General features: G+C 35.1%; 1 protein-coding gene across 3 annotated transcripts in view; it reads left to right on the plus strand.

Annotated features, from left to right (window-relative positions):
- RFX7 (regulatory factor X7) overlaps positions 1 to 27,719 on the plus strand; it is a 96,031-nt gene that overhangs the window by 51,464 nt on the left and 16,848 nt on the right. For all 3 annotated transcript variants that reach the window (XM_033108252.1, XM_033108254.1, XM_033108253.1), the window contains 2 exons: positions 14,057 to 14,139; positions 15,750 to 15,872. In XM_033108252.1, the coding sequence (XP_032964143.1) occupies positions 14,057 to 14,139; positions 15,750 to 15,872 (206 nt within the window). The remainder of the gene's footprint in view (positions 1 to 14,056; positions 14,140 to 15,749; positions 15,873 to 27,719) is intronic.

The raw sequence follows: 27,719 nt of genomic DNA on the forward strand, positions 1-27,719 counted from the left end.
AAATATTTTTGTCTCAGTGGACTAGGCAATTCAACAGCAATCCTAGTGAGATCATAGAGATAAGAGTAGACAATCTTTGTTTACCTATTTCTCCATCAGCTGGAGAGATAAAAGGCTTAAAACCAGGAATAGGGGAGGCTGAGTATTTTAAATCCTTTTAAGTCCATATTTTAAACCTCCCAGGAAGAGTATACTGCTTTATTTTCAGGACTCACTAGCTGACCAATGTTCTAAGAGAGGACTCTTATGTACTGCCAGCTACTTCTAGGTTTGAAAAATGCAGTCCTGGCCTTTTTGGTGACTTAGCAGAGCCTAATAAAACAACTGTTTTACAGAGCATGCTTTGTTGTGCACCTCAAAGGCCACAGAAACTCACCTGGGCAAAAATTGAACATGTCTAATGAGTTCCTTGTCACAGATGAGTTAGGGGCTTCCTGACCTAAGTCAGCTCTCCTGGAATAGGTTTTGTTTGTGAGAGTTGACCAAAGGAGGACTTCCTAGAATTATCATTAGGAGGGAGAAATTGAAAGTGATGTGAAGTTGCCAGAAAGCCTGTTCCTTTCGGAGGGCTGAAACTAGGTGACAGATGCCATCATGAGATTATTCAGTAGTGAGGGGGGTTTCCTTGGTAGGGAGAACCTTCTTTTTAGTAGGATCCTCTTGCAAGGTATCCACGTAAGAAACGTCCAAAACTGTAGAGAATTTTTATAAGAGTGTATTTGAGCCAAACTGACGACATATGCGGGGGAACAAGATCTCATATGCCCCAGAAAATAAGTTTTGCAGCTTCTTTTATGCATTTGAAATGAAGGGGGGGACTAAGGAAGATTACATGAGGTGTGAGAAAGACGGATATTGGATTATAGGATAGTTAACAAGATTATATGCTCTCTTGAGGGTGGTTACACTTCTTGGGTCTGAAAGAGGTGTTTCAAAGGTTTGTTAAGTTAGATGCACAGAAACAATGGACAAGCCTCCCTTAAGGCAAAGATAAATATTTTACTAAAAAGTTATGTGCCTGGGACATGACTACCCACCATGACTTACCTGCCCATTTAGGAATTTATGATCAGATCACCCTGTGAGGTTATAACCCCTTTTTTCATTTACAAAGGGAATACAGTACAAAACTGGAAAGGGTGAAATCGTATTTAATCCATAGTCAGTGTATCTTAGGTACTGAGTACTGATTAAATAATCCTTCAGGGCCTCTGCTCTTTATTCCTACCTCTACTGGAATAGTGTTTGTCCTCCTTCGGAAAACGAACAAAAATTAACAGCTTAAGCTATAGTCTCTAAAAATTTTCCTTCTTTAGTGGGCACCAAAGCCTTATTATTAAATAAACCTTAAGAACCAACTTTCTGGGCACACATGAATTGTCCTTTACAAAATCTAAAACCTGAAGAGAGAATCACAACAGAGGTACCCCATTTGAAAAATTCTGTTTAGCATAGTAATAAGTTGGTTAGGAACAGATAAGGGGAAAGTGGGCAGGGCAAGCCATCTGTTCTTGTAGAAAGTCTATTCATTTATCACGGATATCTTTGTGGAAGTTCAGCAGTACCTGGATTCTCACCAGACTCATATCTGGAACACTACAATAGAGAGTATTCTGAGTATAACCTTTCTAGTTTTTCATCTTGGCTTAGGGCATCTTATTCTCATGGCTTGCTCTGAATCTAAGTCCTATATCTTCCAGAGATCCTGGACATTAAAACATGTAGTTGTTCAGATACGGACTGGATGATGATAATAAGCAGGCCCTGTCAAGGTGATCAAACATTCTACCTGGAAGGACGCAGCCCATGACCCTGTAGACCAGAGGAGCTAAACTGGAGACCCACAGACTAGATCTGTTCCACAGAGGTGTTTGTTTGGCTCTCACTGACATTTTTAAAATTTCAAATTGGTTGGCTCATTTAAAAATTGAAATTTCAAAATCAGGAAAGTTCACAGAAAAAATAAAGTGCCTGGTTTCCTTTGAAAACTTAGCACATGGGGTCCTTATTTCTACACAACGGCAATTGTCTGCACCTACATAGCAGATACCCCTTTCAAACATGATGTGTACTCCAATCTTCTCAGTCCTTGCCATGTGTTTAGCTCCCCAACATAGACATTTCTGTTACCTGTAATCTACTTTAATCATTTGCGTTACTTACATGGCATTTAAGTTTGTGGCCTCTGTGTGAGATTCTTTTGGGGCAGAATTCTTCTGAGAGGCATTCTTTACAGGCTTGGAGGAGCTACCATAGTATTCAGGAAGGCAGAGAATGAGAAGACAGCCTCTATTTTTGTCTCTTACAAATATGACCTCTCTTTAGTATCAATTCCTGCCCTGGCTGGCCATTACAACAGCCAGTCATTCAATAGAAAGCCAAAGTAAGGTAGAGGAAAGAATAATGGTAACTCTTTTGAGAGTCTTGCCTACTGGTGAGCCATTGTGCAAAACATTTTGTCTTCTTAATGCCCAGTGAAACCTTCCCTGACCACTCTAAATTGTAGCCCCTTCCAACACTTTTTCTTCCTGGCATTTATCATCATCATGTAATAGATATACATTAATTTTTGTTAACTGTCTCCTCATTACTAAAATGTAAGGTCATGCCTAAAGCATAATAGATACTCCATGCTGAATGAGTGAATGAATGGTCTCATTTAATTTTTAAACTTTTCAAGTCTATTCCATGATTAACATTTTAAGTTAGAAACCAATTCTTTTAATGTGCTTACTGCTGAAGTGATTGGATGGGAACTAAAAAATATGTGAAACATTAGGGCATAGACAGTCTGCTTCCTGAGAACTAGACCAGTATTACTAGAGTGGGACTTTCTAAGATAGATGACACATTTCCAGATATACATAAATTTGAGTAACTTGCTCAAGGAGTAATTCTTAACAAGAAGCATAGCTCCTCTCCTGCCCTCCAGAGGTATATAATATGTCATTGAAGGGGCATATATGAGGTGTATACAATCTTTGAAAGGACTTCCTGTCTTTCCTCCTTTATGGGAGAAAGCATACTTTCTCACCTCAAATTCTTGTCACAATGAATGCTAAATGATGACCAAGGTCACCTTACTGACCCAGACTTGATTGAAACTGAAAATTTTGTTTGGGATATCGAATTAAAAATCATTATGACCTGAAAAAGGCTTATTGTTAAAATAGAAGATAGGGGGTGTCTTGATGTTGCACTGGGGTTACCGTTAGGAAAGAACTATCTCAGAACCTGACTTTTTCCTTTCAGTTACTTGGTGGAGAAGAAATCACTAACTTTCAAAAGAGCATTTTTGTGTAGAATTACTTGGGGGAAATAAAGTTGACGAAAGGGCTAGATTTAAATAGCTGGTTTTGTTTTGTCTTTTGAGTATCTCAAAAAGAAATAATCAGTATAAGGCCATGCCATTTGGAGGATTTTTTTTAAACTCTTTTTTTAAAAATACATTAAGCACATGAGTTATTTTATTCTCTCTTAGTATGGGAGGACAATATAGATAGTGTTTTCTGTTCATTCCATTCACAGGGGCTAAATTCTACATTGCCACTCAGGCCCAAATCATGAGTTCTGGTAACTTTTCTGTTTCATTGTGATTCAAAAATACCCTAATCATTGTCAACTAGCTTTCAAATTCATTTTAATTGTCGCAAAGAGTAGCAGGAAAGACTACAATGGCAATCTCTTACCAATACCTGAAAGAAACTCAGTTTTCATTAATATCTTCATATCTAAAGAATGACATAATACACGAAAATGTGCTCTGATAGAAAACAAATTCTTACAGTCTTCTAGTTCTAACTTTGCATTTTAAGTCATTTCAAAGTTACTCAAAAGTAGACTAAGGGAAAAAGGAGTAGAGTTTACCAGGAGCAGACAGGAATTAAGGAACTGACTTTTCCTCTCCATGGCCTACTTTGTTGAGGTTGTTGCTTTGTAATTTTGAAGACTCAATTAGAAATGTAATTTTTTTGAAAATACAATAGTAGCTGGGCTCTGAGGTACCATCCTTTCTTTCCATGCTGGAAAAACGTTAAAAACACAGTGACTAGAATGATCTAAATAAACCTTATTATTCTTTATAGTGCCCCCACCCTCTCCACCAACTACTAGTGAGACTCTAGGGTCTTTTCAGACAGAGTACAGAAACATTGACAATAACCTGAAGTGATCCAGAGAAATACTATGTGATCATCCCATGATGGTCATTTTTTGTAGGGTTTAACTATGGACAGATGTGTCCTCCCTATCTCAAAAAGACTAAATAGGCAGAGCGCTATGGTTTATGTACGCTCTGCCTATTTAGACCCTAGTACCTTACTATAGGAGTACTTTAACAATACATATGCCCTTGTCTCAGCATTTTATTTGGTCTTTAGTCATTTGGGCACTTATGTACTTATGTAGCCATGATACTTGCTACCATGTTATGCATTACTCAGTTTCAGAGATTCAGCTTCCTTTTTTATTATTAAGCCTAGGCTAGAGGGGTTGGGGGGTGATGACCACTGTGTAGATGTAATTAATGTCCTCGGCATGCTCTTTAACTTTTTTCTTTTGTAATTTAATCTATTTCTAATATTTTTGTGCAGAACCTTCCTAATTAATACACACATAATCTACTCAGAAATACCTTACATATGTATCTTGGAGTGTGAATTTTCCAGTGCTTACACTGCAGCCCCTTAGGGCTTCTTGAAGTCACAATTCCTCTAGGATTGATTGTATGTCGTTCAGGCAAGTTGAAAGGGGATTTTTGTTTGTTAGCTTGTTTTCAGATGGTCATGAACTCTCTAGGTCACCCAGCAGAATTAGTAAGAAGAAAGTGAGAAACAGATTTTGAGTTTTGCTGAAGTTTGCTTGTTAGCCTTGCTTTATTTTCCTTAACTATCCCTTAGTAACTGACATCTTTCAAATGAACTCAGATCACATATTCCTTATCTCAGAGCAGAACATTTCAAACAGAAAATTAAATCATTTTCATTTGACATCGAATTCAGTAGGTTTATAAATAGAGTAATCCTCACAGTAATATAAGTACAATAAAAATTACTCTTCCCATTTGATTCATGTTTTCTAGAACTGAGAGTAGAAAAACAATTTCCCTTTACATTGCTCCTAGTAGGTAGCTCTCAAAAGAAAATCACACACACACACACACATCCACCATGGTTTTCATTGCAAGTTAGAAAACCGAAAATTAAGAATCCTAAGCAACAGCATTGAAAAACAGTCCTCATACCTTGACCTTTTCTCTATCTTCCTTATTCAATCCTGTGGAAGGACAGCTTTCACAACTTCTGGTGCCTGAGAAAATATAATATCACGTATGTTGACATTTCCATAAATTTTAAAAAGGCTATAGAATAGGGTTCTGTCTTCCCCCTTTTGATCCTCCTGTCAGTGACTCTGGTGAAGAAAGAAGCTTTTAGGCACTACTCCTGAATCAGTGTCACCTAAGGGGAAAGAAGATTAGAATTTTTTTTCATGTTTTGTTTTTCTAGTTTTCAAAATCAAGGTCAAGTATGATTATTCTATGAGTGTATATATTTTTCCTCCATACATGGTAACTTAACAAATAATCAAACTGGAGAATTTAGGTTTCTGGATTTTAAGCTGACTGTTCTAAATACTAATTTAAATATAAAAAAAATTGTAAAACTTTTTTCTGGTACAAGTTTGAAAAGTAAAGTTTAAAAAACAAATTAAAACACCCTGTTAGTCATGTTTCATCAGAACTCAGTCCTTGTTAACGAGGACAGTTCTTGAAAGGTGTTTATAAATCTCAACAGGAGAGTTTCTGCTGCTTCTGGAAATGAAAATAATACCGTGTATCCCCAAAAATAAGACCTAGCCAGAATATCAGCTTTAATGCGTCTTTCGGAGGAAAAATTAATATAAGACTTGATCTTACCGGGTAATATAATATAATATAATACCGGGTAATATAATAATGTAATACAATACAATACAAAACAATACAATACAGTATAATGTAATATAATGTGATATAATACTAGGTCTTATATTAATTTTTGCTCCAAAAGACGCAGTAGAGCTGATGGTCCGGCTAGGTCTTGTTTTCGGGGAAACACCGTATACCTTGGATATAATTTCACTATAAAGGATTTGCATGAAAACTCCTCAATTAAGTTTTTAATTGTTTTGTTCTTCATCAGCATCAGCCCTTTCCCCGGAAACAACCTGAATAACACGTGAAGTGGAATTCTCATAACAGGAAGCACATCACTGCAGAGAAATTTATGTCAAACAAAAGAAATCCTTTTGTATTAACATTTGAGAAATTGTAGAGTAAACCTGACTCAAGATGGTCCCGAAAAACAGGAGCAGATCTCTCCACTCAGACTATATTATAGCTGTATTCTATGCCAGTAAATAGTAGGAACATATTTCCTTACCATCTGTTCGAAGGTCTTCAAGTTTGAGAAATAAGACATTCAAAATTCTACCTGGTTCTGTGCAGTCCATCTGGTATGTATTGACAGCTCAGAGGCAAATGTCCTGAGGAGACAAGCAGAAACACTAAAAATTAACTCTGTTTTTGAAATATAGAATATTGTTTCAGGTTTTTTTGTTTTTTGTTTTTTATGACAGTAGGCGATAAGTGGAAAGTTACACATTTTGTTCCAAGTCCAACCTGGGAAAAGCTTTTATTTCTGACCTATTTGCTTAGATTGATTCCTTTGTCTCCAGTAGCACAATTATTTTCAGAAATATTATCTAACTTCAATTTCATCTTGATGGCTTGGGAGGGAAGAGTATCCACCCTTTTTTGCACTCACCCTGGGGAAAGTCAGTGCTGGGGGAACATTGTCTTCAATAACCATGGCCAAGTCTAATGCTCACATATAAAATCTAGGAGCTTTGCTCTTATGATCTACCTCCTAAGTTAGTGAGGTCACCAGGCTACATATTGCTTAAATTTCTTAAGATACCTTGCTTTTCAAATAAAAGATTCTGTGCTTTTTGATGGAATCTGCATTATAAATTCTTCTGCGAAAATCTGATTTTAAGCAATTCTGTATTTTCAGAATATTTATCATACATACATTTTATAAACTACTTTTAATGCAAAAATTTTATGAGCATTTTGCCACTGTTGTACATATTTGAAAATTAATACTCAGCTTGAATGGCTTGCCTAATATCACAAAGCTAGCGAGTGGCAAATCTGGAACTCAGATCCAGGCCTTCTGATTCTGTATCCTGTACCTCACCACTATATCCTACTGCTTTAGCTAGATTAGATTTGAAGGGTCAGTCAGTCAAGCTCATGTAACAGCTGCTTCATTCATCTGTAATATATAATATAGGTCCTATATTTTTATTAGCTATTTGTTTATCAGTAGGAGATGTACTGGTGACCTAATAAAGCAGCTCCACCAAAGCTGCTTTATCAGTATACTTATCAGTTAATGAGTGGTATTCTTATGGGAAAAGTTTCTATAACACCAATTCAGGAAAGATCAGTGAATCATGCATTTTGCTCTGTGACCTTCTCAAGAATAAATTGTTGATTTTTTTTTTCTAAATAAAATTCCAACTCTGAGAAAGATGTTTTTAAATACTGAAAGTAAAGATGACATTCTTTTTAACCTACAATAAGCAAGAATCCCATAATAGATGTGGCATGAAAAATTAGAAGGGAATTGGTGAATTACTCAATAATTATACTGGGACAGTTAGCTAACCCTGTGGAAAAATTTTAATTTGGTCCATACTTTATATCTTATGGAAAAGTAAATTCCAGAGGAATTAAAGACCTAAAGACATAAATGTGAAAAACAAAACTTTAAAAAGAAAACATGGGATATCATTATGACATTGGGATAGGGCAGGATTTCAAAACAGGATGCAAAAAACACAGATTATAAATGAAAAGATTGGTATATTTGCCTGGAAATTATCACAGGACTCAAAAACAAAATGAAAAGATAAACTATAACTAGGGGAAGATATTAGCAGCATTTCTAATCAGTAGAGGGTTAGTATACAGATTACATGATAAAATATCCCCCCTTTTTTTACAAAACAATGTGATACTTAGACATTTACACCCCTCACAATACTCAGACATTGAGTATAGCTGTTAGAATTCCATTGGCTATCTTCCCTATGTTGTACTCCACCTCCCATATCTATCTATCTATCTATCTATCTATCTATCTATCTATCTATCTGTCGTGGACATTCATTATTATTCAGCTTCAGGTGTACAGCACAGTGATCAGGCATCAACACAGTCTATGAAGCGGTCTCCCTAATAAATCCAGTGCCCATCTGGCACCCTACATAATCTTTACAACATTATTGATTATATTCCCCAAACTGTATTTCATATCTCCATGGCTATACTGTGACTAATTTGTACTTTCTAATCCCTTTGCCTTCTCCATCCCCACCCAAAATATCCCCGTTTTCGATGTGCAGTTCCTTGAACAGTGGTTCTTCAGATGTGAGCCTCTGGCCAGCAGCGTCAGCATCCCTGGGAACTTATTATTAATAGAAATCCAGGTTCTCAGGCCCTCACTCCCGACCTACTAAATCAGAAACTGCAGCTCTGGAGGTGAGGGGTCTTACAGTCTTTTAACAAGCTCTCCAGGTGTTCCTGATGCATGCTAAATAAAACTTGATAGCCATTGTATTAAACTCAAATGATAAATAATATGAAAAGATACTCAGTCTCATCTTCATCAGAAAATGTGAAATAAAACAGTGAGATACTTTGGGTAATCGTATCCATGAGATTAGCTGAAATTTAAACCTTAAATTTTAACCAAGGATGTGGAGAAATTGTAGCATTGCTGTGGGAAATATAAATTGGCATAACAGTTTTGGGCTGTAGTTTGGAAATACCCAATAAAATTGGTCACGTACATCCTTTATGACCAAGTACTTATATTTTTGGTTATATTCCATAGGAAAAGCTCTCACACAGGGACACAGCGGTCACAAATAAGGATCTTCATTGCAGCAATACTTGAAGTAGTGAAATTTTATAATAACTAGTTATCTATCAGTAGAAAAATGAATAAACTTGTTTTAATTCATGTAACACTATTGTATAAATCTGTTTAAAAGTCAACGAATTCTGGAGCAACAATGGCAGAAAGTTATCATATTTTAAATATGGATAGTGATACATGTTTACCTACTTTATGTACTTTGAAATACTTTATAATTTAAATTTTAAATAGGCTATTAAAATATTAAAGAGTTCCCATCATCAGGCTCTTTCTTATCTTTCAGGATTCTACCTCAAAAGGTGATTCAGTTTGGACAAATCAGCATCTTCAGTCTAGTGTGTGTGTGTGGGGGGGGCGGGGGTGTAACTACATAGTGAAAAACATTTTTTAAAACAATCAGTAAATATGAATTTATTGAGTATAAATTCCTGAGTATTTTCTGTGGCTGAAAGTAGAGGGGCAAACAGGCGTATTGCAGGATCATGTATACGAAACATACTAGAGTTGAATTTTTAACTAGGTTGTTTATTTGTTTTAAGTAAAAGTTAAGTGGAAGAGAATGTGAAAGCTGTATATTCTAAACTGGTGCTCCTCGACCTTTTTTTAGCCTGTGTTCCATTTTGAAAAACATAAGTATGTTCTTGGTTAATATAATTTGAAATTTCAAAATAAGTTAAATACTACTCGACGAATGAGTGAATGAAAGCTTTTGTGATTACAGAGAGGAGCCCTTTTCTTCTCCCTACATTTTTATCTGCATATATAATGGGGATCTTCAGTTCTTTCAGAAGTGCTAGAGGGAAAAGCCTACTTTCTGTATTAATCAGGATGGGCTAGGCTATGTTGCTGTTAACAAAGTAAGCCTGAAACATCAGTGGTCTGATTACAAAAATTATTTTCATTTATTAGGTTGGTGCAAAAGTAATTATGGTTTTTGCAATTTTTAACTTTTTAAACCACAATTATTTTTGTACCAACCTAATACATTTTATGTACAGCACAAATCATTGATCCCTCAGGAACCTATATTGACAAACTCTGTCATGTTGTAGCCTCACCAGTGAAACACATACCTTGGAAGGTGCACAAATGGGGAAAAAGCAGAGACGTGACACATTGATTCCTAACTACGTCAGCTGCGAAATGAAATGCATCGTGTGTGCTCATTTCATGGCCCCAAGCTAACTGCAGTAGAGGTTGAGAAATATAAGTGAGCAGATGGATTATTTGATAAGCACCGTTTGTGTCCCATGTTCTTTCTCTTCACTCTATTTGCACCTCATAGAAGGAATTAGATAACTCCTTGTGTGAATATTAGATAGTTCTTAGTGTGAATACTTATCAGCCAAAGCTTCAGAAGGGAAGGGAATCAAGTGGTAGGATTCAAACCAACTTACATCTTGAACATCCAAAAGTAACGATTTTGCATATCTTGCATTACACCTTTATTTTCCTCTGGATCACATGATATCAAAGTGAATGTTGAATCGGTTTGTTTGCTCCAAGCTTTTCTGTCCAAATGTGAAAGATCAAAACACTATCTAGGTCATTTGCAATGCTGTCTGTAGCATTGCTTTGTTTTCATAGCCAAAGGTTTGAAAAAAAGTTTCATAAATGTATCCTTATGTAAATGGTATGATGACACATAACGTCTGGAGTAAAGAGGGAGATTTTTACCCAAAATTTTCCACAGTGGTTTTCTGGAATGTCTTTGACATCTAAATCAAATTTTAGTTCCAAAATTCCTTTTAGGTATCTTTTTGCTAAGATTGAAATGTATGAGAAGTCCTCATAAGCTTTCAGGCAAGATCTTCAACCACAACAGTAGGAAATTATCACCTTGGTTCATTTAACGGACTAGGTAATATTTGAGGTTTCCCGAAACTTGAAACCATTTTCAGTAATTTTGCTTTGAGAATTTAACTTATTCAACTCAAGAAAATGGAAGACTTGTAAGCCTAATAAATGGGAATGTTGAAGTTTGTCATTTGAAGTTTCAGGTCAAATATGTCAGATATGTCTGCCAAATATGCCAAGCTGTATTCTACGGTGTAATTTTATTGTAGGATACAAATAACATAAAATTTACCATTAGTGATATTTTAGTATATTCACAATGTTGTGTAACCATTACTGCCTCTGTCTAGTTCCAAAACTAGTTTCATCACCCCAAAGGGAAACCATTATGCAGTCAGTCTTCATACTCCCCTCCCCTCAATCCCTGGCAACCACTAATCTTTCTAGCTATGGATTTGCCTATTCTGGTTATTTCATAGAAATGGAATCATACAATATGTGGTCTTTTGTGTCTGGCTTTTTCACTTAGCATAATGTTTCAAGGTTCATCCATGGTGTATATATCAGTCCTTTTTGTGGCTGAATTTAAAAATTACATTTTTTAAAAGTTTATGCAGTTCATCTTTTTTCTAATGCTCTAAAAATAAAGCAACTTTGTTCTTCCATTTCATAAATCCAGACAACATATTTCTTTTTGACAACCAGTAAATCTTAACATGGAACAGAAAACTCTTATTTTTAACATTTAAATCTTAACAAGACGTATCAAATAATCTGATGTTTAACATACTTGCCACCTGATATTCTTGCCTTGATAGTAATCAAGGAGGGTTAAGGTCTTCTACTACACAACTGGTCAATGTTTTAGAAGCCAGTAATTAACTATAAATAACGCAGTATATCCAAAATCAAAACTCTTCACAGTAAACTCAGCCTTGCTGGACTAGAAAGAATGCCATCGCTACATGCTGTAGTCATTTTGTTCACATTTGCTTCATAGAATTTTGCCATTATCAGTTTCAGTAAACTCCAGATTTTTCCTTCTGTCTATTGAGTCCCACATAACAAATGAAAGAGTAATTAACAGTAATAAGTTTTCATTGTTCGAAAGGCAAAAATAAACAAAACAAGGCAGTGAGTTTGATCTTTATCAAAATTTTTTCTGGCATCCATCTTTAAATCATCTTTTTTGGCACCTTATCCTAATTTGGATTATCTTCTGAATTCCTCCTGGAATTTCTTCTCTGCTCTTTTCTCTAGTATATGTAAAATTTGAAAACTATAGAATTCAAGGTTTCTCCAACAGTATGAAGTTTTTTTATTCTTAGTCATCAAAAATAAGGTTTTGTTTCCGTGATGTTTTTTTAATTGAGGTATAATTGACATAAAATTAAATTCAGGTGTACAACATAATGATTCAATATTTGTACATATTGAAAAATCATCAAAATAAGTCTGGCTAACATCTGTCACAAGACATAGCTACAAAAATTTATTTTTCTTGTGATGAGATCCACTCCTCGCTACTTTCAAATATTCACTACAGTATTATTTATTTATTTATTATAGTCACCATGCTGTACATTACATCCCTGTGGCTTATTCATTTTATGACTGGAAATTTGTACCTTTTGAGCCCCTTTACCCATTTTGCCCACCCCCTACCTCAGGCCACCACCAATCTGTTCTCTATATCCATGAACTCATGGTGGGGGGGAGGGAGGCTATTTCTTTTCTTTGTTTGCTTTTTGTTGTTGTTTAGATTCCACACATAAGTGAGATCGTACAGTATGTATCTTTTTCGGTCTGACTTATTTCACTTAGCATAATTCCCCCAAGTTCTATCCATGTTGTAGTGGCAAATGGCAAGATTTCATTCTTTTCTTACGGCTGAGTAATATTCCATTGCACTTATATACACCATATTTCCTTTATCCAAAAAAAATGCTTTTTTATATTACATTTTCTCAAATGTTGCCCATGATGATACTTTTGTGGGTTTCTTTGGTAACATAACCTACCTTGAATTTAATATGGTAGACATTGTTAGAATTAAGTGGGCGATAATAATAATCAATAAAAAATATTTTACCGTGTTTCCCCCAAAATAAGACCGGGTCTTATATTAATGTTTGCTCCAAAAGACGCATTAGGGCTTATGTTCAGGAGATGTCATCCTGAAAAATCATGCTAGGGCTTATTTTCCAGATAGGTCTTATTTTCGGAGAAACACAGTAGCAACTATGTTTAAGACAGGTTAAATGGGGAGAGGTTAGAGGCAGGGAAATCAGCTAGGTAAACATTTTAATAATTTGAGAATCATTGTAAGTTCCTTAAGAACAAGGACTATTACTGTGTTGTTCAGCTGTGTATTTCCGGTCTTTGTATAGATTGTGATACACAGTGTAAGTTCGTAGTTACCGTAAAATCGTTTGTGAAACATGGCAGAAAATAAAAATGAATAAATAAATAAATGAGTAAATGATTTCTTCTTTATTGTAAAAAGAATAACAGCTGAAGACCTAGACTAATGTGGTGGCTGGGAAAATAAAGAGACTGGTAGAATATGGGGGAAAGCGTTAAAGAAGAATAAGTAAAGGATTAAAGTAGAATGCACCAAGAGGAACAAAATTAAGCAAACTCCAAAACTGAACACGGGAACTGGAGAGAAGAAGGCATTAAATAACAATTGAGAAAGGAAGTGTCTTTTGGAAATGTGTTTTGCCTTTTTTTTTTCCTTTGAGGGGAGAGTTATAAAGATATTGCTGGTAAATCTATTTGGTATTAGAGTGAGAGCTAATTGGAAAATACCCCATTGACAGTGGAAAGAAACAAGATGTGGATCTGGGAGTTATTTACATGTAATTGGTAGATTAAATCAGTCTGGATAAATTCTAAGATTAAACTGTTTTGTAGATGACTTTTGGTGAGAATAAGAATAGGCTGTCATGTCATTTTAAGCTTTTTTTAAAAAAAAAAAAGTTGGATCTGTGTTTAAGCTGTGCTTTATTATATAATAATAAATTCTGCCACCAGTAATGCCAGTTACCTGTCCACATTTTCAATTGCAATGCAATTAGTTAGGCTACCAAAATTCTATATTATTTTAGTGATGATAAAAAAGCCTAGATCTTGTTTCTTTGGCAGGTGACTCATTCTATCTGATTTAAATTTAGACAGTCAATATTTTTTTAGAGAAGTGTTAGTAAATTGTGTTGAAGGAGAAACAAGTGTTTTTAAAATGATCTTTCGTTTTAATCCTTTGTAACCAGCAAGAAGTTGAGAAGTTTACAGACCTAGAGAAACTCTACCTCTACCTTCAGCTGCCTTCTGGTCTCAGCAATGGAGAGAAAAGGTATGTCTCTTTTCTTTGCCCTCATTATAGTATTTATAGGAAATCTGGAGAGAGAGATTGTTATTTTGTTGCACTATTCTTAAAATCATCAGAAATTAGGAAATCAGAATGGCAAAACATCATTTTAGTCTTTGATCATAATTGGTTGAGTGTTTACCTATAGTTTTTGCTAATTCATTTGTGCACCTGGGTAAATACTGTGAAATGCAATTTGGGATATGTTTTATAAACAGATCAGTATATTTATGAAGTATAGGGATTGTGAAAATGAAGCAGAAACTAAAGAGTAAACCGATAAGTAGGTATCATTAGGTGAGTAGATCACAAAATATAAAAAAGAAAAAAAAAACTGAAATTGCCGTTATGGAACATGAATATATGAAAAATGTAAGATATTTTAAATGCCGGAGGCTATTACTATATTTTCGTTATTAAAGATATGTAATAGTCTCATCTAGAAAATATAGAAAGAAGTTGTTGGTTCATGCATTCTAAAAGTTTCTTTACCCTTTTAAGTGTTTTTCAGAATTAATTTCATTCATATAAGTTAACATTCATATATGCTTAACATTCTATTACTTTACAATTGTGTGTAAAAAGAAATGGAATGAAAACTCTGTTGCTTATACCGTTTTTCCCTCGGACTAAATTTCACAACTATTTTAATCATTTTCTGTGTAGAAACTTTCTAGTATCTTTGGAATTAAATAAATTATTGTTATAGTTAACTGAGATCAATGTCAGAATTAATAGAGGAGCTTCCGTATTATCTTAGGTGTCCATTTCATGGAATTAGTTTATAAGTGACACTGCCATGTAATACAAACTTACAGTGTTTAAGGGAGGTGTTTGCCTGGGAGGGGACCCAGTTACAGGAAGGGCAATAGGGGGAGATTTGTCCTTTTAACATCTCTCTGGTGTGAATTTCCTTCTAGAGCAGGGGTGTCAAAACTGCAGCCGCGGGCCAACTGTGGTCTGCAATCCATTATTAATTAGCCTGCAGCAAATTCCAAAAATATATTTAGTTTACTTAAATAAACCAGGTGAGGCAATATGTACTTCTCCAGTGAGTGGCCCGGCTGTTTGTGTATTTTACCACATATGGCCCTTGGTGAAAAACGTTGAAAAAAGTTTGGACACCCCTGTTCTAGGGCATAGAGTGCTTTAGTAAGATTTCAGGGCAGTTACTTGAGAATGCTGAGCAAATAGAAAATAATTTTTTCTATAACTCTTAAAAGTTTGATGATTTAGTAAGTTTATGCAAATGAACAGGCAAGTAAGTAACCAAATACCCAATTAGAGGTAATTTTGGCCAAAATAAATACCTTCTGTTGTTAATGCTCCATCACTTAAACCACTTTAGAGACTATGGGGAGGGATGGAACGGGGCAATCACTTCAGTCGGACACTAGCTGTAGAAAATAACTCACAACCACAGGTGGACACTTCTATGTAGATAACTGGACTTCTGCTGTATGTCCTGAGTTTGTTTTGGTCATTTATAGTGTGTTTACACAGAATTATTTAGTGGAACATTTTAGCCCTGTCTCAAAAATTGTCCACGAATTGCTGTCTAGTGCAACTAAAACCTGTTTTCGTTTTACGATTAGTGATCAGAATGCCATGTCATCTAGTCGGGCACAGCAAAGGCATGCCTTTTTCTGGATTCGGAATACTCTAGAGGAACATCCTGAGACTTCACTCCCCAAACAGGAAGTCTATGATGAGTACAAGTAAGTATTGTATGTATATGTCAGGCACACCGATGTATTAAAAAGCTTAAGTACTACACTTGGCTACAATGATTTGTTTTATCATTGGTGAATATCACGGTGGTATATAGGAGTTTAATGTAGAAGTCTCTGATACTCCTTCCACCTCTAAGTTTCTCTGGTAGCATATGTAACTAAGGACAGGATTACTGAATAAAAGGACTTCTCCTGGATGACAGGAGAGGTGTCTGAGGGTAGAGGGACAGTGGCGTAGGATTGCTGAATAAGTGGATTTCTGTAGCATTCTTAAGGGTAACAGGAAGGGTATTGGGGTTAGAAGGACAGTGGAAAGCAATGAATAAATCAGTGCATATGGAAAACTAAAATATGTTTTTATTCTGAAAGGCCTTTTTCATGAATCCAAAACTTTTTAAATCCTTTTCTATACCAACCAAAGAAAAAGATATCTGAAGTGTTGTGAATTACTTACCCATGGAAAAAGGAGTGCAGTGGCTTACACATATTAGATACTCAAATAATTTTGATTATATAGATAATTTATTTAAACACAGGAAACAAAAGTATAAAAGCTAATGGGCCTTTCTGGATAAAGAAAAGTTATTAGATGCCAAATCTAGTCTTGTTTAACATTTTTATAATTGATTTGGAAGAGGAAATTTATTCTGGCAGAGTGAATAAAACCAAAATGTTCTGGGTATTGAAATGTCAACCAGCAAGCATTAATATGTTGTACTTACACAATTTGGAAGAAAACAGTCAAATAAGTGCTGCTGTTAACCAATGTAAGATAATGCAAAGGAACTACACTTATTGAGAAGACTATCGGTATCTAGAAAGAGAACTTTCTACCCTCATTCAAAATTCTGATTTCCTCACCTTAAGAAACATAATGGAACTGGAGAAAATTTAGAGAAAAGTGTCTGAAATGATCAAGGGAACAAAGTAAAACTGAAGAGCTTTAGGTTTTTTTCCCTTTAGGAAAATTAAAGCTAACAGTGCATGTTAATTCAAGTTTATAAAGTTCTTTCTCTCAGTCTACAACAATCTGTTGAATACCTGCTATGTATCCGTCCCTATAATAAGTTTTGAAGATAATATTAATAAGACACAGCTCTTAACGTTCATCAAGAATACATGAGTGTGTGTGTATGTGTGTTTATATACAATCATGTTGTGTGTATCTCACAAATTCTTCACTAACTTCAAGTTTGTTAAAATAGAGATAACCCTATGATACTACAAAGAAGCAAATTTGAATTCACTAAAAGCTAATATCAGGCAAATGTCTGATATGTTGAAGAAACCCTGGTTTGATAATCAAGCGAATAGATTCTGTCATTAAACTTGTATGACCTGAACAAGTGTTTTGACCACTTTTTTGTCAGTTGCATCATCTCTAAAATGAGGCAGTTGAAGAGATTTGAGGTTTCTTTTAGCTCTAAAATTCTAAAAGTTGTCTGAAGTAGGAAATGTTGAGGAGCTAGTTATCCAGAGATGTCCTGCTAGTTTTCCAAAAGGCAAATTAATGTATGACATTTCCCTAGTGAATTAATAAGGGAAGCCAGGATTTTCACATTTTTGAAGTAATGTCCTTCCACTGCACAACCCTTTGCTATCACCATTAGAGACAGCATCCTACATTTGTGGAAGTGTGACTCTGGCTCATGAAAGCAGTCCTTATGTTTCTTAAAGTTTCCTGCCTTGGGCAAGGCATGGTCTATTTTTCTATAACATTTTTTCTGTTTTTCTAAATCATTTTCTAAGGTTTTCATAAATCCTTATAATTTTTTTCACTGAGAAAAGTTCAAGGGTTTTCCTAAACAAAAGAGAACCAAAACATATTTTTTGGGGTGAGTAGTGGGAGCTCCAATTTTGAGCTTTTCATTTGCAGTTCAGCAAAGATAAAAAGAAGTGACCTAGACTAGAGTTTTAAAACGAAGTAGTAAGTAAGGGAAATTTTTTATAATAATGTGACTAGGAAAAAAATATCAGTTCTTTTCATGAAATTTGAAAGAATTATGCTGATAATTATACCTGTCTTTATAATCAGTACAACACCATACATACTGTAGTACTATACAGTATGGGTATCTGAGTCTGGGTATTTTAGTTAAAAAAAACCCACTTCACTAAGAATATATTTTATTTACTGTTGTTTCCCCACAGTGTTTCTACATAGTGGTCACTAATTTAATATTAACAGTAATGGGAATGGAATCTGATCTCTGACATAAAATTTCAGTATTGTTAAAGACTTCGTAAGTCTTCTAGTACACTCCCATCCCCATTGTATAGATGTAAATATTAAAGCCCAGAGAAGTTAGGTGACTCTTCCAGTGTCACAAAACTAGTTAGGGATGAATATCAGGCTAGAACTCAGATTCCATGAGTGGTTCATATAGGTGAGAAGGCAAACTTGTTAAATTTGAGTAATATCAAACTGAATGAGTAGAAAAGGTTAGGCAAGTAATTACAAGTAAAGTTGGTTAGGACTTTCCACATAGTGTGAATAAATAAGCTGCTCAAAGTATGAATTAGTTCACATACAGTTAGTATATATGCATACAAATAATATGAGTGTTATAAGACAAACAGCACAGTAACATGTATTAGCTTCACAACATCTGCTAAGAAGAAAGTATGTTTGTGTTTCCACAGAATTAGAGTATATGGGAGTTCCAGGCTATTCTCTCATTTGACTGTACATTGCCTAAAACTATAATTTGCTGTGTGGATTTAAATAACTTGAGAGATAAGAAAAATAGAAAGACTGCAGACAGGCGAGAAGTAGATCCAAGTATTAGGAAGTAACAAGTTAAAAGTTTTAAAATTATATTTTCTAAAGAAAGCAAAATGGATTACAGCTATATATATTTTTTAAAGAATGGGAGTTTTAAATCATGTTAAACCCATCTTGTACTCCTGGGATAAATCATAAATTATATATATGGATAGACTCAGTTTGCCAGTATTTTCTTAAAGGTTTTCACATATATATTCATAAGGGATATTGGTCTGTATAAGTCTTGTGATGCGTTTGTCAGGTTTTAGAATCAGGTTAATGTTGGCTTTACAGAATGAGTTTGGAAGTATTCCCTCTTCTATTTTTATGAAAGCATTTACAAACGATTGGTATTAATTTTTAACTGTTTGGTGGAATTCACCAGTGAAGCCATCTAGACCTGGACTTTTTTTTTTTTTTTTTTTTTTGGTGGATACTTTTTAAATTACTAATTCAATCTTTTTTTATAGGTCAGATTGCCTTCTTTCTTTCTGAGTCCATTTTGATTCTATTTTGGTACTTTATGGTTTTTTAGGAATTTGTCTATTTCATGTAGGTTGTCAAATTTGTTGGTATACAGTTTTTCGTAGTATTCTCTTTTAGTCCCTTTTATTTCTATAAGGTTGGTAGTAATGTCCTGATTTTAGTTATTTGAGTCTTTTTTAAATCTTGGCCAGCTTAGGTAAAGGTTTACCAGTTTTGTTAATCTTTTCAAAGAATCAATTTTTGGATGTGTTAATTTTGTTCTATTCCCTATTTCATTTATTTCCATTCTAATCCTTATTATTCCCTCCCTTCTGCCTGCTTTGGTTGTGGTTTCCTCTTATTTTTCTAGTTTCTTAACATGGAAGATTAAGTTATTCATTTGAGACCTTTCTTCTTTGTTAATGTAGGTATATGCAGCCATAAATTTCCCTCTAAGTACTGCTTTCACTACATTCCATAAGTTTTGGTGTGTTGTGCTTGCATTTTTATTCATCTCAAAGTATTTTCTAATTTCTCTTATGATTTCTTCTTTGACCTATTATTATTTCCACATATTTGTGAATTTCCCATTTCCTTCAGTTATTGATTTCTAATTTCATTCCATTATAATTGCTGAAAATACTTTATGTGATTTCATTCCTTTCAAATGTACTGAGAGTTTTATAGCCTAAAATATGATCTATCCTGGAGAATATTCCATGTGCACTTAAGAAGAATGTATATTCTGCTGTTGGCTAGATGGTGGAGTGTTCTATAGATATCTGTGAGGTCTAGTTGATTTATACTGTTTTATGTCTTCTGTTTCCTTGTTTATCTTCTACTTAGTTCTATCCATTATTGAAAATGTACTATTAAAATCTCCAGTTATTGTTGAATTATCTATTTCTCCCTTCAATTCTGTCCATTTTTGTTTGTGTATTTGGAACTCAGTTGTTAGGTGCATAATAAGTTGATTGTTATATCTTCTTGATGGACTGAAATTTTTATCATAAAATAATGTTTATCTTTGTCTCTAGTAACAATTTTTATCTTAAAGTCTTTTCCTATGATATTAGTATAGCCACTACAGTTCTCTTTTGGTTACTTCTGGCATGCTATATCCTGTTCTTTTACTTTCAACCTATTTGTGTCTTTGAATCTAAAATATATATGTAGTATGTAGATGACATACAAGGTGTGATCGAAAACTACAGTGAATGTTTACATTTTAAAAATTATTACAGTAAGATACACATTGCCATTAATCCCCCTCAAAATATTCCCCCTCACTTTGAACACACTTATCCCATTGTTCTTGCCACTTTCTGAAGCAGTTCTGGAAATCCTTTTTTGTGAGTGTCTTTAGTTACACCACTGTGGCTGCCTCAATATCCTGTAGACTCAAAACGTTTACCTTTCATGGTCATTTTGACTTGGGGAAGAGCCAGGAGTCTCACTGTGCCAGATCCAGTGAATAAGATGGATGAGGACACGCCGTAATGTTTTTATTTGACAGAAATTGCCATACCAGAAGTGATGTGTGACACAGAGCCTTTCTGTTGTGATGACAAAATAGAGTGAATGCTGCTGCCAAGTGCCATCCAATGTAAAGGCAGAGATCTTCAGTATGGGAAGCAGCGCATCGAACGTTAGTAACAGCGTGTGACAAGTTTCAACTTGTTCGGTGCAGTCAGTCGGGTGTGAGAAATCAGCTATGGTTGAGAGATGGTGTGTTTTAAAAGTGTGTCGTAAATCATCCTCCATCATGACAATGCTCCATGTCACACATCACTTTTGGTACATGGCAATTTCTGTCAAAAACATTACCATGTGTCCTCATCCACCTTATTCACCAGATCGGGCACTGCGACTTCTGGCTCTTCCCCAAAGTCAAAATGACTCAGGCCATCGAGGCAGCCGGCACTCACAAAAGAGGTCTTCCAGAACTGCTTCAGAAAGTTGCAAGAATGATGGGATAAGAGTGTTCGAAGAGAGGGGGATTATTTTGAGGGGGATTAATGGTAATGTGTCTTTTACTGTAATAAATTTTTTTTTATTTAAACATTCACCATATTGTTTGATCATACCTCATATAGTTTGATCATATTTTATTCTAAATCTGTTCTGCCTATCCCTGCCTTTCAGTTGAGGAATTTAATCCATTTACATTTAATGTGATTACTGAGAAGATAGGATTTACACTTGCCATTTTCTATTTGTTTTCTATGTGTCTTATGCCTGTATTTATTCCTCAGTTACCCATTGCTGACTTCTTTTGTGTTAAATAGGTATTTTCTGTCAAACCATTTTAATTCACTTGTTTCTTTTACTATGTATATTTTAAAAATTATTTTCTTCTGTAGTTGTCCTAGAGATTAGTTAACAGCATAATTTATTTTTTTTAAAAAAGCGTGGTGTGTGTGTGTATACTGGGGGGGAGTGCCAAAAAATGTATACATGTGGACACTTTAGTCAACGTTGCTCAGTCAGTAGTTCACTGTAATCAGAAGTGTCTGGATGCTGATGGTAACTACTTTGAGCACCTCTTGTAATTGCAGAAGTCAAACGTGACTTGGATTCATCTTTTGTTATTGGTATATATTGAGTATTACAATTTTAATAGTTTTTTTCCTTTCTTAAAACATGTATACATTTTTTGGGCACTGTAAGTGTGAGTATACACACACACACACACACTCTGTCTCTCACCCATGCATACCAACCTAATTAATTTAGATATCCATCTGTGTAAAAGTATATATGTATATGTTTGAGTGAATTTTATATATCTATTCTCTCCTTCATCCCCATTCATTTTTATGCAGCTGTCTTCTGGATCAGATAGGAGAGTAAAGGAGTTACAAAGCAACAAATAGAGTGTATTTAAATTTACTTAAGTAGTTACCTTTACTACAGAAAGAGCAATATAAGAATAATAGGCATACCAGAAAGAGACAAGGGAACAGAGTATGTTCAAACAAATAGTCAATGAGAACTTCCCAAACTTGTGGAAAGAACTGGATCCTGTAGTTACCTTTACTACAGAAAGAGCAATATAAGAAGAATAAATTGGTTCATGTGGATTTGAGTTACTGTTTAGTGTCCTGTCATTTAAGCCTGAATGACTCCCTTTAGTACTTCTATAAGACCAGTTTTGCTAGTGATAAATTCTCTCATTTTTTTTGTCAAGCCATTGAAGTTTCTACTTGGTTAGCTTAATGGTCAGCTATTGATTGGACAGAGATTTCCTTAAACACCTTGGACCAGTTAAATGTCCCAGGCTTTGCCAAAGGGCTGTGTGTGTGTGTGTGTGTATGTGTGTATTTTTGTACACCATAAACAATCCAGCAGTTGAAAACCCTTCCTTAACCTTCACTTCCTGCTTTTGCAGAGCCTCAAGTTTAGCCAGAGGTGAGAGCTCAGGGCCTTCTCAGTTCTTGAAGTACACACAGCTCTTTACATATGCAAGGCCTTCTGCGGTTCCCAGGAATATGTCAGTTCCCAGGAATATGTCGGAGTTTTTCAAAGCTTCTATGGACATCTTGTTTCCCAGCTTTTTCTTCTAAGCTTTTTGGTTAATATCTTGTTTGCCCCAACTTTTATCCACTGTCTCAGGCAGCCATGAAGTTAGGATCCTTGCTTCTAGTACTTTTTAACTTCCCCGCTCCACCCTTCCACCCCTGCAAGGGAGAAAGCATTTTGTAGTGGGCAAGCTCCATGACAGGTCAGGTAGCCTGTAGGTGGCTTCTTCTGTGGAATCTACCACTCACGACAAATAATGACACTTCTTTGGGATAAAGCTTTGAGAACACTCCAGCTTTATTCTGGTGGGCACCAGGCCGAACTAGGAAGTTTCTGCAATTTTTAACCTTTTAAACTGCAATTACTTTTGCACCAACCTAATACCATAGTAGATTCATGCATTTTGTTTTGTGTAATTTTGTTTCATTCATTTAAATTGTGTTTAGTATTATTCTACTTATAAATGCATACCATAATTTCTTTGTCCATTCTACTTTGTATGGACATTAAGTTTTTTTCCCATTTGGGGTTTAGTTTGTATTTCCTTGATGACTAATTTTATTTATTTTTTGCCAATTGGATATCCTGTTTTGTGAAGATTCTAAGTCTTTGTTCATTTTTCTCTCCTATATAATCATTAAAGGCAGGTAAATGTATATTACTCATCATTTTCTACTAGCATAGTTTCTAAAAGAATGTCATACTGTTTACATTATAACTGTATGTATTTATCAGTTTGAGATTTTATGCAGCTAAGTAGATTGGTGACTGTTGACTATTCTTCAGAAGAAACCTTTTGACAATGTTGCATGCCCACCAGTCAACAAATATGTGTTGAATACTCATTGAATACAATTCTGCTTGATTCACAAGTGTGATGTAAAGAACCACTCACTAAGTAACTATGATTGCAAATCATCTTCACTTCTCTATTCCTTAGTTTCTTCATCTACAAAATGGTATGATTATACAAGATAATGTTAGAGTTTACTGGGTGTTTTTTGTTCTGTTTTGTTTTGTTTTTTATGTAGACAACCATGTTCATATCTGAATTTATCCTTTTACTAACATGATTTCAGAAACGTTTGAAACTATTGAAGAACTATTAGTGTAGTAAAACTGAATTTGGGTGGAAATTTAGAGAAGAGAGATGGTAGAGGAATTACACAGGTGCTAGACCAGGTGCTATCTTGGACCTCTCCCTCTGCGTTTCTCCAGAGCACGAGTGTCTCCCAAAGAAAAGCCTTACATGTGTCTCATGCCCTGGTTTTTACATCTGGGGCCTTGATTTTACAGCTGTGGCCCAGGGGATATCCCTTACTCATCTGTCTCTGTTGGTCAGTGGTGCTTTCATTCCTGGGTTCCCTAGGGACTATGCCAATCAGACAGCTTTTGGCAGGCTACCACCCCCTAGTAAACTGGGGAACTCACCCTCAGTTTTTCTGTGAAGGAGGCCTCTTTGCTTGTCTTGGAGCTTTGGCCTGAGGGGCAGGCTTGAGGATCGGTATACATCTAGTGGCCTGCAGAGCTGCTCTCAAGAAGTGGATGCTGTGGATGCCATCTTGGCACTCTCCCTCTGCCTTGCTCCTGCTTGCTGGATCTCCCAGGAAAGAGCTTTATACACTCGTCAGGAGCCCTCATTTTTGCGACTTACCCAGAGGGCAGCTCCAGGTCAGGTCGCTTAGCACAGGTGGCCAGTGGGGCTTATGTTTTCAGTTTCATGGGACAATATTTCAATATTTACATACTAATTTAAGGCTGTTGCCGGGGGATCTGACTTCCAATCAGTCTAAGTCTAGGTGCTGAGATGCTCCCCTCTGGGACACTGACAGGTCTTGGTACATACTGGAAGCTATTAAAAATATAATAATCTGCGTGGACAGACCCAAAAGTTTTGAGAGACAAGCAAGAGTTAGAGCATGATTAAAAGACAAGGTTCATCTCCTACACAAGGTCGCTTCTTCAAGACTGGAAGAGGTAGTTGTTTCATAAACTACATAGAAACACAGAGTAGTGCAAAATGAAGAAACAGGAATATGTTGCAGATCGAAAATCACGATAAAACCTCAGAAAAAAACCTTAATGAAATGGAGATAACTTATTTACCTAATAAAGAATTCAAAGTAATGGCCATTAAGATGCTCTCTGAACAGTGGAGAAGAATGGATAAACACAGTGAGAACTTCAGTAAAGAGGTGGAAAGTATAAGAAAATACCAAATACAAATCACAGAGCTGAAGAATGCAATAACTGAACTGAAAATATACCAGGAGGGGTTTAACAGCAGACTAGATCAAGCAGAAGAAAGGATCAGTAAACTCAAAGACGAGGCAGTGGAACTCACTCTGTCAGAGCAGAAAATAGAAAATAGATTGAAGAAAAAGTAAGGATAGGTTCAGGTACTTATGGGATACATCACACACACTAACATTCACATTATAGGGCTCGCAGAAGAAGAGAGAAAGGGGAAGAGTTCTTCTTTGAAGAAGTACTGGCTGAAAACTTCCCTAACCTGAAGAAGGACACATACCCAGATCAAAGAAGCCTAGAACGTTCCAATTAACCCCAAGAGACTCACACTAAGACACATTATAATTAAAATGTGAACAGTTAAAAAGACAAGGAGAGAATCTGAAAAGCAGCAAAACAACTTGTTACATACAAGGGAACCCCTGTAAAACCATCAGGGGTTTCTGAGAAGAAACTCTGCAGGCCAGAAGGTAGTGGCATGATCTATTCAAAGTGCTGAAAGAAAAACAATCTCTAAGAATACTGTATCTAGCAGTTATCGTTGAGAATTGAAGGTGAGATAAAGAGATTTTTCAGACAAACAAAATCTTAAGGAGTTCATCACTAAACCTTACAAGAAATGTTAAAGGAACTTTTTAAAGCTGAAGTTAAAGGGTACAAACTAGTAAGAAAACTTGTGAAAGAATAAGTCTCACTGGAAAGGCAAATATATAGTAAAGGTAGTGGATAAATCATTTATAAAGTTAATATGAAGATTAAAAGACAAAAGTAGTAAAAATAACTGATTACAATAATTAAGGGACACACAGAATGTAAAATGTGGGATGAAATCACAAAATGTGGAGGGGGAGTAAAAATCTTGGGCTTTACAATGTAATCAAACTTAAGTTATTATCAACTTAAAATAGACTGTTATAGATATAAGTTGTTATATGTAAGTCTGTGGTAACCACAAAGCAAAAACCTGTAGTAAACACAAGGGTTAAAGAGGAAGCAATATAAGCGCAAAGGAAGAGAGCAAGAGAAGAAGAAAACAGGAAAGAACTACAAAAACACCAGAAAACAATGAACAAAATGGCAATAAGTATATACCTATCAATAATTACTTTAAATGTAAATAGACTAAATTCTCCAATCCAAAGACATAGAGTAGCTAAAAGGATTTTTTAAAAACAACCATTTATATACTGTCTACAAGAGACTCACTTTATATGTAAGGACACACATAGACTCAAAGTAAAAGGATAGAAAAAAGATACTCTGCAACCAGAAACCAAAAGAAAATATACACATAGACAGTAAGCTCCTTGACATAGGTTTTGGCAATGATTTTTTTTAATGTGACACCAAAAGTAAAAGCAGCAAAAGCAAAAATAAACAAGTGGAACTACATCAAATGAAAAAGTTTTGCATAGCAAAGGGAACATCAACAAAATTAAAAGCCAACCTACTGAATGGGAGAAAATATTTGTAAATCATAGGAGTCTGATAAGGGATTAATATCTAAAATGTAGAAAGAACTCATGTAACACAATAGCCATATGTGTGTGTGTGTGTGTGTGTGTGTGTGTGTGTGTGTGTATTTATAAAGATATGAAGATCTGAATAGACATTTTTCTGAAGAAAACATATAGATGGCCAACAGGTACATGAAAAATACTCAACATCACTAATCATCAGGGAAATACAAATCAAAACCACAATGAGATGTTACCTCACACCTGTTAGAATGACTAATATCAAAAACACAAGAAATAGGTCTTGGCAAGGATCTGGAGAAAAGGGAACCATTGGTGGGAATGTAAATTGATGCAGCCACTATGGAAACAGTATAGAGTTTCCTCAAAAAATTGAAAATAGAACTATCATATGATCCAGCAATTCCACTTCTGGCTGTTTATCCAAAAACTAAAACACTAACTCAAAGAGGTATATCCACCTCCATGTTTATTGCTGCACTCTTTACAATAGCCAAGATCTGGAAAGAGCCTAAGTGTCCATCAATGGATGAATATAGAAATTGTGGTGTGTATACATACAATGGAGTATTATTCAGCCATAAAGAAGAATGAAATCTTGTTATCTGTGACAACATGGATGGACTTCGAGGTCATTATGCTAAGTGAAGTAAATCAGACTAAGAAAGACAAATACTGTATGATCTCACTTATATGTGGAATTAAAAGAAAAAAAGCTAACAGAATGGATTGGTGGTTGACAAAGGTGGGGGTTAAGGGGAAAAATTGGTGAAGGGGTTCAAAGGTTTAAAAAAAAAAGCAGTATGGATTTTGAAATCATAATTAAGACAATAGTATAGCATGATTGACCAAGAATATGCCAAATAGAATTTTTCCCACACAAATTAAAAGTATGTTTTTTACCTTAAAGTAGTTAAACTTGATAATATTTTATACACGTGTAATATCTTCCTTGATTTTCTATGTGGTAGTGTAGATCTTTTTTTTGCATCACACTTTTTGTATGTGTAATAGTAATGTGCTATTACGATGAGACAGCTTACGTGCATTTTAGGGACTACTTACCACCTTCCTTACCAACTGGCATTTTTTTAATTTAGGCACTATAAATAACAGGCATGTACTTATATATAGTGAAATACATGTTTATGTTTTCACGTAAATAATGTTGAGACCATTTTTTTTACATCCGTAAGAAAATAGCAGCTCCTATATAATGGTTTGAAACTTAGTGTTTCAAAAGGAGTATAAAAACAACTCTGCAGGAAAAAGAAATACCAGCCTCAAGGTTGTTGGAGTAAATGATACAATACGTACAAAGCACTGAAAAAATGTTCAAGTATGTGTGGG

The sequence above is a fragment of the Rhinolophus ferrumequinum genome, chromosome 6 (genome assembly GCF_004115265.2).
Source record: "Rhinolophus ferrumequinum isolate MPI-CBG mRhiFer1 chromosome 6, mRhiFer1_v1.p, whole genome shotgun sequence".
Taxonomy (NCBI): Eukaryota; Metazoa; Chordata; class Mammalia; order Chiroptera; family Rhinolophidae; genus Rhinolophus; species Rhinolophus ferrumequinum.